The sequence below is a fragment of the Brienomyrus brachyistius genome, chromosome 11, assembly GCF_023856365.1.
Source record: "Brienomyrus brachyistius isolate T26 chromosome 11, BBRACH_0.4, whole genome shotgun sequence".
NCBI lineage: Eukaryota > Metazoa > Chordata > Actinopteri > Osteoglossiformes > Mormyridae > Brienomyrus > Brienomyrus brachyistius.
The window spans coordinates 26,898,231-26,917,075 of record NC_064543.1 but is presented as its reverse complement, the minus strand read 5'-3'; the positions used below and the strand labels follow the sequence as shown (position 1 = coordinate 26,917,075).

The window sequence follows — 18,845 nt, the reverse complement described above, 5'->3', positions numbered from 1 at the left end:
GGGGAACATTTTCCAGGTCCCCACAAAAATCTGTGAATGCAATCAAAAAACAAAAAAATGCCTAAAGTGCTTACTTATTGTTAAGGTTAGAGCTGGGTAGGGGTTAAGGTCGTCATGTTGGGATTAGAGTTTTCCCCATAGAAATAAATAGAGAGACATAAATACAAACTCGTGTGTGTGTATGTGTGTGTGTGTGTGTGTGTGTTTGTGTTGAGGGTGGGGGTCTGCTGCAGATATGACAAGAGAACACCTCTCTTTTTCTGCCTAGCTGAGCACTGTCACAGCAAGTCACTTAGTGCTCAAGTAGACAGTGGTGTTACCACTGCACCTGATTTTTGTGCCTAAAACAGAAAGGGATTAGAGAAGTGACCCATTCTTCTGGGGAGGGTCTATAGGGCCCCAGCACTGCATGCATACGAGTAGTGAGGGAGGAGGCTGAGTTGTAGAGTAGCTACGTGTGCTTTGTGTGATTTGTGTGTCTGTGTCTAGGTGTTTGTATGTGTGTCTGCGCCCGTGTGTGTTGAGTGAGGTTTAGCTTTAACTGTGTCGGAATCACTGTGTCTGTCCTGTGATAGCTTTCGGTTGGTGACCCTGTGATCCGGCTGAAAGAGCCCAGTCCCCAGGGATCCGGTGGGGGGGGGGGTAGGTCATTTTGTGATTTCATTGAGTCAAGTGAAGCAGGTCAAAATGGAAGGTGACTTTTTGCTTTCTCAGATGATTTATTTCAGAAAAAAATGGCTAGTTAAATCATAGCCTGTAGTTAAAAGGGTGCAATTCTGATGTTTATGTGGTTCTTCAGACTAGAAAACACACACATATGCATTCACTGGGAAAGCCTCTCCTTTCAGGTTTCAGGTCTCATTTTAGTTCTGTTCTTCTTTGAACTCCTTTGAGCTTCGTGCAGAACCCCTGTAACGTGTCCTTCTTCAAATTGGTTGAATTTCAGGCTGTCAGACACGGAAGAGAGGGAGAGGCCTTTTGGACAGGAGACACGGAGCTCAGCTCGTCCTTGTTCTCATTTAGCTAGCTCACCTTCAGCATTACCGTGATTACCTTTGTTACCTCTATTTGCAGAGGCCTTAAACAATGGTGGAGCACAGAGTGGGGTTCCTTCAGAGGTGGGTTGATGGTCTGTGGGGGGGCAGGGTACAGCTGCTGTGAAGCTGGCAGACATCATCCAGTAAGGATCTACAGGTATTCCGAGGCTCAGAGACTTAAACTTATTCATTATGACCATTAGTGTATAGTTCCTCTGTGGTCACCTCCCCCAGCTGAGCTCTGGCAGCACAACTGAATTGTAGCTGCGGTGCCATAGCAACAGCCTTTGCATTGCTGCATCTCTGCTTGGGACAGTAATGAACATTGGATGACGCTAGAGTAAGGAACATCGCATGGCTGGACAGTAAGGAATGTTGGATGCTGAGATAAAACTGCATGATGGGACAGTAAGGAACACCGTACAATGGGAGTGTAAGGAACACCGTATAACGGGAGTGTAAGGAGCACCGTACAATGGGAGTATAAGGAACACCGTATAACGGGAGTGTAAGGAACACCGTATAATGGGAGTGTAAGGAGCACCGTACAATGGGAGTGTAAGGAACACCGTATAACGGGAGTGTAAGGAACACCGTAAAACGGGAGTGTAAGGAACACCGTAAAACGGGAGTGTAAGGAACACCGTATAATGGGAGTGTAAGGAATACCGTATAACGGGAGTGTAAGGAGCACCGTACAATGGGAGTATAAGGAACACCGTATAATGGGAGTGTAAGGAACACCGTACAATGGGAGTATAAGGAACACCGTATAATGGGAGTGTAAGGAACACCGTATAACGGGAGTGTAAGGAACACCGTAAAACGGGAGTGTAAGGAACACCGTATAATGGGAGTGTAAGGAACACCGTACAATGGGAGTATAAGGAACACCGTATAACGGGAGTGTAAGGAACACCGTACAATGGGAGTATAAGGAACACCGTATAACGGGAGTGTAAGGAACACCGTAAAACGGGAGTATAAGGAACACCGTATAACGGGAGTGTAAGGAACACCGTACAATGGGAGTATAAGGAACACCGTATAACGGGAGTGTAAGGAACACCGTACAATGGGAGTATAAGGAACACCGTATAATGGGAGTGTAAGGAACACCGTACAATGGGAGTATAAGGAACACCGTATAACGGGAGTGTAAGGAACACCGTACAATGGGAGTGTAAGGAATACCGTATAACGGGAGTGTAAGGAGCACCGTACAATGGGAGTGTAAGGAACACCGTATAATGGGAGTGTAAGGAACACCGTATAATGGGAGTGTAAGGAACACTGTGTGGCAGAACAGTAAGGAACTCTGTGTGCATAATAACACTCTTTCCTTTTTTGCGGCTGGCTGTAATGAGCCACTGAGGCTAAGTGATTCTTCCTAAGCTGTGACCCATTAACTATTCTTCACAACAGACTGGCTCATAGTCTCTAATTTGGACCGAAGCTCATTTATTCAGTTCTTCCGGAACAATAAAGTTCTCCCCACACGAGGTCAGCCTTCTCACCCATCCATAGTGACTTCAACAAACATCTGTCCAACAGACTATCCCTCACAAGTAGCTTGGAGGAACGTAAGGATGTTTTTGCATGCTCACAAGTAACCCTCAAATATTTCCCTTTTCTACATTCACAAACGATTTCTGTACCTTCCAGATCTCTACAAGTAATTCCGCCTTATTTTTGCCTGCTCGTCCCATAACAAATGGGCATCTGTATGATCTCAGAGGCCCTCAGTTATCGCTGTGGGAACCTAATCGGCCTGTTGTTTCCACTGCTGATGGCCCTTAGGTCGCTCCAGGTCTCTCACAAGAATGGTGCTTTTGTGCAGTGCTAATGGGAGGGAGATAAAGTTTCACAGTGCAGAAATGCATGTTTACATCACGGGACTGCTATTCACAAAACACCATCTCGGGGACAGCAAAGTGTGGTCTGCTGATTCTTCCCTCCCTACCTCTGCCACGATAAGGATGACATCTTGCGTTGTTGCATTAAAAATGTATCGAATTGAGTTATATATTCCAAAAGCAGAAATAACAAGTCAGGATAAATATAGATCTTATACAATTGCAGCCCGCATTACCCTGACAGAAAAGATAATAAAAACCTCACTGAAAAAACTCTAATTCGTTTACAGGATTTGCCTGGCTGTCCACATTATCTGAGATTCCTACTAAAAATAACTGCTCTGTCCAACTAACTAACCTACTACAAGTAGTTAAGTAGAGAGAACACTCACTAAGCAGACAACGGGCATATTCTGCAGACATCACTTTTTATAAAAGCAGCATTCGGAGCCTGCTCACAGAAAATGACATGAATGGCAGCTCGCAGATTCTAATGCCTGCTGCTTCTCAAGTAGGTGGAATATCCTTCTTAACCACTTTTTAGCTTACCAATAAATAACCACCAAAAGCTTAAAGAAGTACAGCCAGTCTATGGGACCCTTCTCCCTCCCAGAGGTGGCAGAAAAAAGCAAAACATCATCGTACTTTTTTGTAAGCCACCTTGAAAATTCACCACCCCGGGTAACATTGTGCAGAGCAATCAAAACAACTAGTACTGATAAGTAAGTTATGGGGGGGTAACAGTACTGTAGGCTTTTTATCTCCTGTACAAAAGAATATTGCTTGACTCTGTTGTTCAGGTGTGCTTATGCCTAGCCATTTCCATCCATCCATCCATCCAGTTTCCATACCGCTTATCCTACTGGGTCGCGGGGGGTCCAGAGCCTATCCCGGAAGCAATGGGCACGAGGCCGGGAACAACCCAGGATTGGGGGCCAGCCCATCGCAGGGCACACTCACACACCATTCATGTACACATGGACTCCTACGGTCAAGTCCAATTAGCCTCAGCATGTTTTTGGACTGTGGGGGGAAACCGGAGTACCCAGAGGAAACCCCACGACGACATGGGGAGAACATGCAAACTCCACACACATGTAACCCAAGCGGAGACTCGAACCTGGGTCCCAGAGGTGTGAGGCAACAGTGCTAACCCCCTTGCAATTTGTAAATTAAACGCTTGAGATGAGCAGAACATTCTGCTTCCCCTCGTTTATGTTCCAGGTCTTTATGTGTTGCCTTCACTGCAGCTTGATTACTGCTGTCTAGACTCTTTTCACAGCAACACTGTCTTGTAACTAAAGTAATAATTCTGAGGATAAATTACTTAATATACACTTTCAGCTTTTATGTAAATGTTAAATACTATGTCTTCAGTTGTCCATATTGATGATCTCCTATTTGTGCTTTTTAGTGACATAGCAAACTAGCAAGGCCTTGATGCTAACTCTTCATTGTTTTTCTTACTTACAGCAGTTGTACGCTGCCCAGTTGGCCAACATGCAGGTCTCCCCAGGAGCCAAGATGCCATCGCTCCCACAGCCTCCCAACTCATCGGGGCCTGTCTCGCCCACTGGCCTGAAAAGTGAGAAAAGGTCCTCCACTCCTATAACACAAGTCAAGGTATGTTAATAACACCATATCAGGAAAGCTCACTCCATTCCACATGCAGTTATGCTCTAACTATTCTATCCCTGTAAATTTTTTATTAAGGTAAAAGCCTTTAAATCCATTCAAGACCTTTACCATGGTATAGAACTAGTCTCCCTAACAATGCTAATTGTTTCTTTAGGTCTTGATACTGTGATATGCGTTTATAGATAGTCATGTGAACGTAAAATAACGGAAAATAAAAAGGGTCAATAACCAGTAGCGGGAAGTTATTCTCACTGCTGGTATGTCCCCGTGGCCCCTGTGATGGGGCCCCATTGTCTGTAATATACAGTAATCCCTTCATACTGCATGATACTGGCCACATTTTAAACATGCCCAGCACCAGCACTGAAATGTTGGGTGGGCCACATAATTTGCTAAGGGGGCTGGGGGTGAATCTGACACTCTTTAGTATTGTTTGTAATGCTGCTATGTCCATCCATCCATCCATTTTCCAAACCGCTTATCCTATTGGGTCACGGGGGGTCCGGAGCCTATCCCGGAATCAATGGGCACGAGGCAGGGAACAACCCAGGATGGGGGGCCAGCCCATCGCAGGGCACACTCACACACCATTCACTCACACATGCACACCTACGGGCAATTCAGCAACTCCAATTAGCCTCAGCATGTCTTTGGACTGTGGGGGGAAACCGGAGTACCCGGAGGAAACCCCACGACGACACGGGGAGAACATGCAAACTCCGCACACATGTGACCCAGGCGGAGACTCGAACCCGGGTCCCAGAGGTGTGAGGCGACAGTGCTAACCACTGCACCACCATGCCGCCCCCATGCTGCTATGTACAGGGGGCAAAAAATTTCATTTAACCAGCTACTGAATATGACTAAAAATAATTGTAAGTATAATAATTTCACATATGGGCCAAACAATATTGCTTAATGATTGGTTGTTGGCACACTGTCTCACGCTTGCACAGCACATTTGCGTTTTCCACATGCACGGTGGGCTGGGTGCTTTTAATATGACCTTTTGATAGCGAATCAAACATGAAAATGTTTTTTAAAAATAGCTGACAAAGGGGTATTAAAACTCAATAAACTCCAATTTCCTGAAACATACTGAGGCATGCTGATATATAAATGATGAGGCACACACCTCATCCCATAACAAGCTTTATTCTGAAAATGATTCATATTTGGTCTAAACACAATTATAAAATTATGTATATTATATTAAATAGTTGAAAGCAATTGAGGTTTCCAGCCCTAATCTGAGGAGCATTTTACATTTTACATGTAGACTATTGGGTACCATTAGCTGCCCACAAGAGTATAAATTATGTGAGAGCTTACGGCATTGATCAGCCATATCAGTGTAACTGTTAGTCTCTCTCAGATTCAGTTAGACCAGCAATTCGCGATTTTCAAGCAGCTACTTCTGTGAAAACAGATCGAAATAGAAAGGCATAAGTTACGATTATGCTTATGTACTCTTATGTGTGTTTTAAATTTATGTGTGTTTAAAGGCACTGTAACGAACACCGATTAAGAATGAAAGAGTTGTTCAGAAGCCTATTATGACAATAAACTTCAAAGTATACACAAAATATAAAATGCAGCAAGAGACATAATGTGTGTATTAATTATTGCATGTGAATTTTACTGAAATTTGAGGATTGCCCGGTAAAGCAGGTACAGTAATGTAACCGGCTTACATACCTCGAGGGAGAATCACGCGCTTTCTGAAAAGAAAGACCGCAAAATACGTGAAGATATCAACAAACCACTTACGGTTGATATGTTTTTTTGAGTACATTACGTTGTATAAATTTCTTCTTCATGGTTTTATTCAATTATGTACTCTGGTCGCCCCCCTGATATACGATAAACGGGTATCTCTTTTTTTTTTTTTTATCCGCTGCGCTCATGGTCACTCCAGACCAGAGGCACTCGATTGGAAGAAGTTCTTGTTAAGCCGACTCCAGCATCCCGTCAGCAGTGTAATTCATTGCAATTCATAAGTTGCCTCCTTTTTAGTTCCTCTAGACAGAGAATCCCGCCCTCTTCCCCATCCTCACAGTTCCCAGTGTGGGGCCTTGAGGGACACACACTTCATATACCATCAGGATTAATAACGCCTTGCTGCACTGCACTTGCCCAGTTCTGATGAGAAGACCAAACCGGTCAAGTGTAAACACACCTCATACACACACTGCTGAATGACCAAAAGGTCTCTCCTCATGCCAGACGTGTCATTCCAACTGAAATCACTTATAATAACATCTATGTTGAAACAGAATTCTTGCAATTCCATGTTTTTCTTTTGTTTTCTATTCTTTTCTGCAGAATATCCACCATCCTGCAATATACATATATTTTAAACCTATAAAATGCTGCGAAACTAACTATGTTTACCGACTAGAAAGTAATTTAAGTGATAGGTTAATATTTTTAATTAGCGATGAACAAGTAATTAGATGGGTTTGTTTATATTGTATTACATTGACTTGTTAAAAACACATTGTCACATAATCGGGGAGATAAATAAAGTGGCATCTGTTTTAAACAAAGAAACGATTGTATTTTTGTGCTGCGCGCAGCATGCTGGTGTAGGTGAGCACGCAGCCGCGCTGTGAGAGTGTAATTAGCCTGCTGAGTGCTGTCTGCAGGCCACATTGTGTGGCCTGGAAGGTGTGGGACCACTGCAACGGGAGGCAGGCTGTCATGTTAATTGCCTTCATTCATGTCTGCCCTCCAATCCCTGCAGGACGAGGGAACGCAGCCCCTAAACCTCTCCTCCAGGCCCAAGACAGCCGAGTCAATCAAGTCACCGATGTCCCCAACGCACCACCTGTTTGCAGGCAGCAAAGGCAGCCCCACCAGCCTCTCGGCTAAGAGCGGCATCCCCAGCCCCATTGGGGGGACTCTGAGCCGGGGTTCCTCCCTGGGTAAGAGTCTGCCTCACACATAGAAACACACAGACTCATTGATGCACATAGGGTGTATTAATCAGATCCGCTCTTAATGCCACACAAAATGTTTACACCTATGCACACAGACACCTCCACGTGCACTGTGTAAGTTATTGGGAGCTGTAGCCCTTTTCACTAACTAATTCAGGATACTCAGCACCCTCTGATCCCTCATCCATGATTCGCTGAAAACCTTTAAGCTCTACTGGGACTTAGCGGTGTCCAGTGAGTCACTCTCTCACGCAGCGCCCTAATGACAGATTTGCGATGTGGAGCCTGCATGTCCCCCCCTATTATATCATTAAACCTTTTGTGTTGATTTCATCATCTGTGATTTATGTGTACGTTTTATTCATATAATGGCAGTTAAAGACACCCTGTGTTTTACTGCTGCGTTTAGGCATTTTATGCAGCCCCTAGGGTCTGTTTATGGGACAATATCTTAGCCTAGAAAAAGAGTGAGTGAGTTAGTCTACATTCCTGCATTTCTTCATGCCTTTCAGAAAGAGAAACATGTTGGATTTCATTTTATCTCCCTGTTTTAATCTGTCACCTGGCTGCACCTCTGTCTGATCTGATAATACGTGTCAGACGTGTTTCTTCATGTTATCATTTTTTTAAACAATAAAAAATTGCACCATATAGCTAAGCAAAAAAAAAAAAAAAAAACATATTGCAAAAAAAAAACTCCCCCAAAAAGGGCGAACGGATGGAGTGGCTGAATCAAAACACGAGTCCGTCTGCTCACCCGCAGATATCCTGTCCAGCCTGAACTCCACGGCACTGTTTGCGGACCAGGATGCTGTGATGAAGGCCATCCAAGAGGCCCGCAAGATCCGGGAGCAGATCCAGAGGGAGCAATTGCAGCACCCCCAGGTCATGGAGGGCAAGCTTTCGGGCCTTGGCATGGGACTCAACAATGGCAGGGGGGACAAGGTGCGTTGCCTGTGCCAGGCTCTCAGTTATTTCTCCAGGGACACAGTGGAAGTGCTGATTTATTCATGCTGCATTTAAAAGAAGGTCTCTTCCTCCTTAGGGTGTTCAGCCTCTTGCATTTACACTCACTCACACTGTTGTCACAGCCCTGTTTTCTCTCAGAGACCGTGTTTGGTGATTGTGAGGGGCTCTTATTAAACACCCCCCGAGCTCCACTGAGTTTTCTTCCAGCACCGGAAGGGTGTTTTGAGTGCCCATGAAGTGACTCTGATTGATACCTGGGGGGGGGAGAAGAGGACATGGCCAGGAATCATGGCATGGGGCAAGTCGATTCGCGACGGCCCTGCCTAATTAAACAACTTTTTTTCAGGGGGGTCCCTGTGCGGGATGTGTCCGCTTTGTACCCACAGCTCTTAAGCTCATGGGGGGTTCATTTAAAAATATCTTCAATTGATCAGTCAATCGTGGAATAAATAAATATATTTCATCACCCTTCCGAATGGTGCCACTCGGCCAGTTGGCTGTGAGGAGCAGGCATGAGCCGAGAGAACAGAGCATTAATATTTCAGCACCTGATGCTTTTAACTAGCTTACTCAAGTGGGTCATATACTGTGTGTGTGTGTGTGTGTGTGTGCGTGTGTGTGTGTGTGTGTGTGTGTGTGTGTGTGTGTGTGGATTATGTTTATATTATATTGTGGGGACCAAATTTTGCCCACAATGTGATAAAAACCTGTTATTTTGACTATAGTGGGTAGTATTTTTCAGGTCCACACAAAGATCTGTGAATGCAATCAAAAAACTAAAAATGCCAAAAGTCTCATATTTTGTTTGGTTATTTATAGTTATGGTTAGTGGAGGTTAAGTTCGTCATGTTGGGATTAGATTTTTCTCCATAGAAATTAATGGAGAGTCCCCACAAAGACATAATTACAAACCTGTGTGTGTGTGTGTATACACAAATATTTGCAGGAGCAACTATTTTGGATTGGTTTTTAATTTGCTATCAGGCTTTCAGTGTTCTTCCGAAATGCCTCACTCTATACCTTTCGAGTGCTAAACCTTCTTCAGAGTGATTTCTGCAGCCAAAAAGTATTGGGCACTTCTGCAGATCTGGGAGTTTTGTATCACTTCAACACTTAACAAACATGAGACAATTTTTGGAGTACTTTGATTGGTTAATGAAATTGTCCGCCTGGATGGTTTTGGCAAGTGGAATTAAAACATTTGTGGGTGGCTGAGTACTGTCCCATACTCGCAGCTGCCATTGCTGGGTTTGGAACCCAAAAGTTACTGTGCTGGGTGAGCCTATGGTCAGCTTGGCTTGACAGGACATGTCGGGTATGTCAGGAAGCTCGAGACAAAGACCCGCTTTGGCGGCCTGTGCATGTTTCTGTTGTCTGTTTGCATTACCATGGAGCAGGCAGCACCAGCCTTTCACTGCATGTCAAGCGATTCGTGTCGCAGGAGACTTTTCTTTCCTTTTTGTTTCGAAGCACGAAAACGATCTAAAATCACACAATTACTGTGGCATGTAGATGAACTATTATGTAAGACCAAAACCTGCCTGCGACAGCTTTAGTGAAAGACATTTCAGAGGAGACCAGTAGGCTTCACAGTGGCTAAGGAAGGTAGCCAGATTTAACATAATGTCATGGTATATTTATTTTTAAGATACTCATATCGAAGTTGAATTGCATAAATTACTTTTTTACAGTTGTATATTGATAATTTGACAAACCCGGCTTTAGATAAATATCTTCTTTTATGTACTGGAACTACATTCCCATAAGAGCTCTTCCTTTAGAAAGTTTTACAATATGGATGTTTCAGGAATCTCGTCACCTGCTGGATTCTTTCCACAGACTGACACCATGTTGTGGTTTTGGAGCCTTTGTCATTTACATTTTTTTTTTATTTAGCAAATGTTTTTGTCCGAAGTTACTGGGTATATCTTGTGATATTATACTGCCAACCACAGTATTTAAACTGATGCACAAAGTCCTAACTTTCAGAACCACGAACTACCCCTGTGTATGGACACGATGAATGGTCACGGAGCATTCCGGAAAGGCAGCATATATGGGGTTAATCCAATTTGGCATGGACCACTGGTGAGAGAATTAAATACTGATTTGACTTGGAGAGAGGGGCTGAAGTGCTGCTTAAGGATGTACTGATTGGTGTTTGGAATTACTATGTGGTTTGAGGTCTTTTGTCTCTGTGTTTCATGTTCAGGTACATTGACATTCTCTGTCATATGTTTATTTCACCTGTGGCCTGCATAACAAAGCAGGATTACTTGCTTAGTCAGATAACATGCTGGATTTAAGGTACCCCAGTTTAAATGGACTATATCTTTGTTCACTTACATTTAGCCCAAACTACCTTAAATCCAATCAATTATCCGACTAAGCAAGACATTCAGCTTTGTGATACAGGCCCCTGTTTTATGCCCTCTTTGCCCTTTATACATAGATATTACACATATTAGTACATATGAGGTCTCCTGAAGATAGTACTCCAGGACTGGGAGGATGAATCCCAGTGTAGTTCTCATCTGCTCTCTGAGTTTTATGGGTTTCCTCTGGGTATTTTAGTTACTTCCCAGCAGCTTAAGATGTGTAGTCAGATGAACTTGTGTCTCCTACTATCCTGGAGTGTGTGATAGATTGATCGTGCCCTATGATGGACTGACATCCTGTCCAGGGATGGGATGGGATGGGAAGCAAAGCCCCAGTATTAAACAGGGCCCAGGGGCGGAAATATTAAAGACCATAGTATCAATAAGCTTGCATGTGGTAATTAAGAACTATTTATTATATAGCGATTTATTATTGCTGCATAACAGTTTTCTTGCACACTTCATCTCACCAGCTTCGTTTCTGTTTGCATTTTTGCTATTCTTAATCCAGAAGAGAGAGATCTCCATTAATTGTTATAATGGTGTGTTCATAAATTCAGTCTGAAATGATATATCATTCTGAAATTCACCGTTTCAGTTTCAGATCACGGATTTAGTGATTTGGACAAACTAAGGTTACCACACCATAAAATTACCATCAAGGAAAAAGTCCTGCATTCAGTTATTCCCTTAAAAGTGAACATTGCTTATTACATTTGTTTTACATTTACATTATCACAAATGTAGTCTATAATGGCAGATTATTCAAAACATTGCTGTTTCTTTTGCTATAAAAATTTATTTTGCTTTTATATAATAATTGATACTTTATTGATACTTTATTGATCCCCTGTAGGGAAATGATCTTTACGCCTCCCTCAACTTGCTCTTTGTGGAGTAAGTTAATCACATCATAATTTATAATAGTGACTTGTTCAAAACGATGTTGCTGCAGTTTGCAACTCAAAAATGTTGATGTATGAGAAAATAAAGCAATATTAATTCTGTTCTGAATTTGTTTCCATCCATCCATCCATTTTCCAAACCGCTTATCCTATTGGGTCACGGGGGGTCTGGAGCCTATCCCGGAATCAATGGGCACGAGGCAGGGAACAACCCAGGATGGGGGGCCAGCCCATCGCAGGGCACACTCACACACCATTCACTCACACATGCACACCTACGGGCAATTCAGCAACTCCAATTAGGCTCAGCATGTTTTTGGACCGTGGGGGGAAACCGGAGTACCCGGAGGAAACCCCACGACGACACGGGGAGAACATGCAAACTCCGCACACATGTGATCCAGGCGGAGACTCGAACCCGGGTCCCAGAGGTGTGAGGCGACAGTGCTAACCACTGCACCACCATGCCGCCCCTTGAATTTGTTTCTTTTCTCTTAAATATAAAGTACACATAAAAGTATGATCAAAGTACCGGATCGATAACTAGTAACCGTAAGAGTAGCAGTACCATTAAATTCTGAAGGATACCCATAGTCCAGGGTGTCCCCTGTCTTGGGGTGAGTTTCAGGATTCCTCTGGCCCTGACTAGATGATTGGAAGATGGATGGATGGATGGATGGATGGATGGATGGATGGATGTAATTTCCCATAGATTATTTAAGCAGCAATGTGAATCATCACTTACTATGTATTGTTCCTGTCTCTTTACGAGCCCTGATCTTCCGGCCTGGGGATTCAGCAGTATAATCACTGCTATAAACTTTAGATGAATATAAGATCCATTGCAGCTGGTCTGGCGATCACTCTTGGCTTGTACAGAACATTCTGGTGGAGGCTTTGCTTGGATTGACTGTTACTCCCATGGTGTCTGTCCAGTCAGAATCAAAGGGTAAAGGCCTTAAATATTAACCTATCGATCTGTCCCCCTTTAACCCTGTGTTGACCTTATTAACGGCCCATCCATGCGATCAGCCGCTTGGACCGGGCAGGCGTTCTAGGGAAGTCGTAGAAAGGAAAAAAATAAATAACGGAAACCAGGTTTCCATGGCTGTGGATGTGGTGGTGACTCACCTCCCCCTGCGGTGCATGAGCGGGGGCCTCTGTACGCGCCAGACCCTCATGAAAACCTGGGTATAATCTAGTCTGGTCTTTAGCCCTGAAAGCAATTATCTGCTCTTTCAGTACCGCTGTGCTTGAAATGGCCAAGCTACGCTCTTTAGCCACAGCGTAAATCCTGGCATGCGTTGTGCTCCGCCTGTCCAAATATGATTATGGTGTGCTCTCAGACAGCGCACCACAGCCAGCCAGTGGCATTGTTCAGCTCGCTTACATTCATCCCTCTCCAATTGTCTGCGTTTGCCAAAGGCGTAAAAATAGCCGCTGCAGCCGTACGGGGAGGTTCCTGCATGCGTGTGCTTGTGTGTGTGTGTGTGTTTGTGTGTGCAGGCGCGCACGGATAATGTTTATATTACATGGTGTGTGCACATGTGTGTGTGTGCATTCCATGTCCTGGACCGGGGCCCTAAATTGATGCCAGTGATCTTTGAGGTTTAATCCTTGGGTCTGTTGAGTGGGCCGAACGAGCTGTGGATTTATCCGCTGTCAGCGTGTAAAATCACAAATTAGCGAAGCAGTGCAGTGGGTCAGAATGGGTCACAGTGGGTCTGAGCTGGTCCAGTAGGGTTTACACGTGTGTGCATGTCTGCTGAGTGTTTGTGCACATGTGTCTGCATGTGTGCATGTAAAAGAGAGTGTTTGCGGGTGTGTGTGGGTGAGAAAGATTGAGAGCGAGAGAGAGAGAGAGAGAGAGAGAGAGAGAGAGAGAGAGAGAGAGATAGAACCGCAGCATTTAATTTCCATGATAGAATCCCCAGAAGTGGCCGGGAAAGTTTTCCTGCTTCCGTCAAGCATCCCAAGACTCCGAGGCAAAGCCAGGCGCCTTGTGTCCCCCCGTCTCCCCGCATTATCAGCACAGAGGAGACGGCAGTCATGTTTAACTGTTCCTGGCGGGGCGCAGTGAACAGCTCGGGGTCATTTACAACTTGCCCCCATAAAGAGCATAGTCACAGAAGGAACACGCCCCCACAGTCAAGCTCAAACTGCAGAGGTAACCACAAAAATGCCTTTTTTAGAACAGATCAGATAAGATTTGTTTTGTTTTGAGATGTTCATTTGGTTTAGATTTTTTCCAAATGAATAATACATCTGTAACTTAATATTTGGTCTGTTTGAGTCTGGTTAATACAATATACACTGTGTATTATATGCTATTATATGGTGTATAATACTGTGAGCAGCCTAGCTACCAGACTGGCAGTGTGCCCAGAAATGACACACCTAGTGTGTTTGCACGCTCTAAGAGCGTAATTGAAGTAAGCTGTCGGGAGCACATGGCCTTTCACTCGAGTGGAGTCGCAACGGCCCAGATATAGTGGACATGGGGGTGAACTGTGTGGTTGGTGCGTTCATGGCTGCACAGTGGGGGGTGGGGGATGCTGCAGGGCATGTTAAAAGGGAGCTGAGCAATGGGATGTGCTTATGGCCAAACCCTCAGAACTGCAGCAGCTGGGCATATGGTGATATATAAATAACAGTGGGGGGGTGGAGAGCGGAGTGCGCTTTCTGCCTTGCCTATATTTGGCAGGGAGTGAACTCCCAGAAGCCTGCCACAGGCCCCCGGGCCACATGTGATCCCCCCTCCAGTACTGTGGTCCTTCTGCGGTAGCACAGCTGCAGCTCCCCGGGCCCTCGGTCCCAGGTCTCCATGGCGACCGCACTGGGACAAATCCATGACACCCTTCACATATTACTTGACTCACTCCCGAGTCTTGGTCACTTAATGACACAGGATTAAATAAAAATACACTGCGTTGTATTAGTTCTCAGTGGGTAATATTAATGCACTGAGTCACTTTGTATGTAAATGTCATTGATTTGAACCTCATAGTTAGGAGGAAGCACACATTTTATGTGTGTGGTGGGGGGGTGGTGAGGGGGCATGGCAATGAGGAGCAGGGAGTGGTAAACCCCCCCACCACCACATTTGGAGCATGTCACTGGTGTGCCTGCTGGATTTCTTTGAGGGAAATGGCCAGTGAGTAATACTGCATCTTAAATATTCTCTTTTTAGCTAGCCACCCCTCCCCCCCCCCCCCACAGGATTTTCCCATGCCCCTCCCGGCGGTAGTGCGCTGAGAAGCCCCTAACACCATGATGCGTATTATAAATGTGGTTTTTAAGGACCTGTACTGTAGCTTGCGGGAAAACCAGGTGGTGTGTGTTTTCCACTCTGGGACCAAGTCATCGCTCAAAGTTTGATGGTGCCATGAAATAGTAAAAGTGCCATTCATTTATAGCAGGTCTAGAGGCAGGGCCTGCTAAGTAATATTTCCAAGCCAAAAAATTGAATCGGCCGCCATTTTGCTAGGTTCACCCAGATAGCAAACAGAACTGGGTCAGACCCATTGTTGCCTCCAAACCACTTGCTAGGATAGTTGTGTGTTCCCATTTGCCTTCCACCATTGAGATACAGTGTATAGTATGATTCCACCATTAAGATACAGTGTATAGTATGATTCCACCATTGAGATACAGTGTATAGTATGATTCCACCATTTAGATACAGTATATAGTATGATTCCACATATCGTAAATAAGCTGATAAATTGACCGTATATAATGTGACCAAAATAAGTTTCAATCACACTTGATCTTCATAGAACTACAGTTTAAAATACATATAAAATAATGGTCAAGTAAATCAACATTGTTCCCTACAGTTCGTCACACTAATGCTAATATTTTATCACGTTTAGGCAAAACAGGAGACTGGAAAGACTGAAATTAAATGTGTTTCTATTGATCTCAGCTGACTGAAGGGATGATTCCAATGTGTGGCAGGGAAAGAGGAGAAGTGGGTTATGATGAAGCCAATTACCTCTCTCTCCTCCCAGTCTAACATGGTGGGTAATTATCGCAAGTTTGTAAATGGGGCTGATTGATCAGGACAGACTGGACACCTCAGGGGGAAAGGAGCATGGCTAATTTGTGAGCGATATCCCCAGGTGGGGGGCTTCCCCAGCGCACTGGGTGGACAGGCTTTCCCACCCGACTCCACGCTCCCCCACCCTGTGTGTCACCAGGCGCTTCCTTCATTAACCACACTCTGTCGCAGGAGACGGACACAGCGGCTCAAAATGCCGCATAGGAAGCACTGTGCTCCATGGGGGGGGGGGGGGGGGGGGGGATCTTAAAAGCTACCTTTAATGCCCTTGGACAGGTGGTGGGCATCAAGATTTATTTGGAAGACAAGGGGAAAAAGTATTCCTTTCTTTTTTTAGAGAAAGAAGTGTTATAAGTAAATGGAAGAAATATCTCAGTGGAATATTTTTTTTACTAAAACTGGGAATAAAGAGATAACAAGGTGCTTTGCATATTTCTATAGAGATTCTTTTAAGAAGAAAGTTTCCTTTTGTTTTGTTTTTTTTGCAGTCATTCTTCCCATCAGGTTTAAAGTCAGTGTTATGCAAAAAATGCTGAAAGCTTTTATTTTAAAAATAATTTGTCATCTTCGTTAATGGAACAGTGAAGAATAATAACCTTCAGCATGTAAGATCCAAAAGCAAACCTCCACAGTGGGAAGAACAACCTGTAGACCAGGCAATGGCTTCTTCCAGAGGGGGCCAATTGATTCAGTGACCAAGTTGGTGTGGACCGGAGGGTATGTGCTTGCCCGGGGGTGGGGTGCTAATAGTGTTTTGAAGAGGGCCCACCTGAGGGTTTTATTCACACTGTGAGATGGACCCACTTAAAGGTAGAGGTTGGGAGGGGAGAGAGAAAAGGCCAGTGAACCTTTTGTCAGAGATTGGATCCTCACCCCAGGACCCAGGCAAACACTCCTACCCGGAATGCGGCAAATCATGTCTGCTGTCAGAGTCTCTCAGCCGACATCCAAAGGGGGGAGATTGTTTGCATTGGTAGGAGTTGGAGCCCCCCCCCCCCCCCCCCCACAGCCCCTGTAGTCCGGGTGCGTTTGCAACCGACCTGGTTCATTTAACATCGGAGTGGACCGCAGTCAACACTTATCTACTACATAATGCATTAAATGTAATGTGTTGCATGTACCCCCCCCCTCCCAACAAGCTGCCCTTTACATGTAGATGTTGCTCACATGCGACATTCAGTGTTGATATTGAATCTCAGATGATGGGGTTTCATTGTAGTTTCCATGCACCGTTTGAGCTGAGCACAAAGCTTGGCATCAAAAGGGGTGGGGGGTCCACTGAGGGCTGCACACCCTGAATTAATGATGCCCAAAACAGACCGCGGCCCCAAGCATGGGCAACAGGTAAACATTGGGCCGATAGTGCCCACCCTCTCAAGTGGTGAGGCTGGGAGAGCATCTTTACAGAGCGATGGGGGTGGGTTTCTGCACGGGGGAGTGACTGGTTACCATCCTGTGTCCATCAGGAGAGAGCGCACTACGAGAGTCTCGGGCACCACCTGGGCAAGCTGAGTGATGAGGCGAAGATGGGCCGCCGGGTCATTGACCTAACCCGGCCGGAAGATCTGGACGGTAAGGTCTCAGATGTCTGAAAATGCATATTGCCTTTGACTCTGTTTTGTGGAAAACGCGTACTCGTCTAGTGTAAGCTGTAGCCTGAGCTGAGGCTTCAGAGGTGATGCAATTCCTGTAGTTTCTGTGGTAGTTGTACTTTCTGTAGTTGTGTCTATAACTTCAGATGCACATTAGACTATATACCATTTGAAGGCTTCTGATGCCGCCGATCTTGGGCTGCTGGAGTAGCGACACAAGACAAAGTTAGTTCGGTTATAGAGATAGATGCGACAGTGAGCTGCTCCTCGGGGTTCCGGAGCAGATCAGGGCCGTCCCAGTCGCTCTCACATAGCAAAATCTCATCTCTGTGGGCCTGGCACATAGATAAAGGAAATAGGTGCTTCTGGAAGTCAGTTATTTACCTGAGTAAATGTTTGTTTCTGGCCCCATAAAACAACAGAGCTAAAGAGAAACAAGACTCTCTTGTAAACCTTTATGCATTTTTTAATTACAATTAAATTAATTAAATCAATAAAAGGAAAAAAGAAACACTCTGAAAACATTCTTCCTTAAAATAAAGTCAGCTACCTACATTTGCACGTTATTAGAGCATACAATCATGTAAAAACGAAAGTGTGTCCCCTTTCAAGTCTAAAGTTTTACACATCAGGACTTAAAAAATGGTCTGGTGCCAGTTGCATAAAACAACTTTTGCTTGAAGTCCGAGTTAAAGTTTCCTTAAAGTAAAGTCGGTTACACAAAACACCCTTAAGTCTTCTCCTTAAGATTTCCTTAAAATGTTAACTTAAGTATTTAAATTTTTCCCCTTACCTTTGTATTATACTTAAGGAACCAATTAACCCTTAAAGATGTTGGTGCTTGTCATCAGCTAATCATTATATGTTCCAATCTGTTGTTGTTAGCCAAGCAAAAAGTACCTACTCATAGTGAACACAGTACAGCAGGGAGAACTGTCCACATATTCAATAGATAAGGATGCAGTGGGGAAATCTGGCTTTAAAATTTTTGTTTATATTTGTCAGACGAATAATATGTTTCATTTTGTCATTGTAATTTGAAGCATATTTAAATCATATTTTTCTTTTAATTATCATCCTGCGAAAAAACCTTTGCCAGGCTATATTCTCGTCAACGAAATTAACACTGGAGGTGATAGCAGGCATCACAAGCAGGCTTGAGGGAAAGCAAACAAATGGTCTCCATGGAAACTATACAATTTTACTGCTGTAAAATATCTTTCAAAGCATTAAATCCCTTAAGAACTAAGGAAACTTTTTAAGGGATTCTGTGCAACACCCATAAATAAATCCCTCAGCTAAGGAGAAATTAAACCTTTTGTGTCATATTTAAGGGAGTAATTTAAGATATTTTGTGCAAGCGGCCCCTGGTCTTTAGCAGGTCTTAAAATTAGGTAAATGAAACCTCAGATGAAGAACAATACATTAAGCCAAAATGCAGAAGCAGTGTGTGGATAAATGAAGT

At 44.2% G+C, this 18,845-nt stretch overlaps 1 protein-coding gene across 6 annotated transcripts in view; it reads left to right on the top strand.

Annotated features, from left to right (window-relative positions):
* Positions 1-18,845, top strand: part of LOC125751683 (transcription factor SOX-6-like) — a 146,129-nt gene that overhangs the window by 113,041 nt on the left and 14,243 nt on the right. For all 6 annotated transcript variants that reach the window (XM_049030837.1, XM_049030833.1, XM_049030838.1 and 3 more), the window contains 4 exons: positions 4,367-4,516; positions 7,278-7,458; positions 8,237-8,418; positions 17,255-17,360. In XM_049030837.1, coding sequence (XP_048886794.1) covers positions 4,367-4,516; positions 7,278-7,458; positions 8,237-8,418; positions 17,255-17,360 — 619 coding nt within the window. The remainder of the gene's footprint in view (positions 1-4,366; positions 4,517-7,277; positions 7,459-8,236; positions 8,419-17,254; positions 17,361-18,845) is intronic.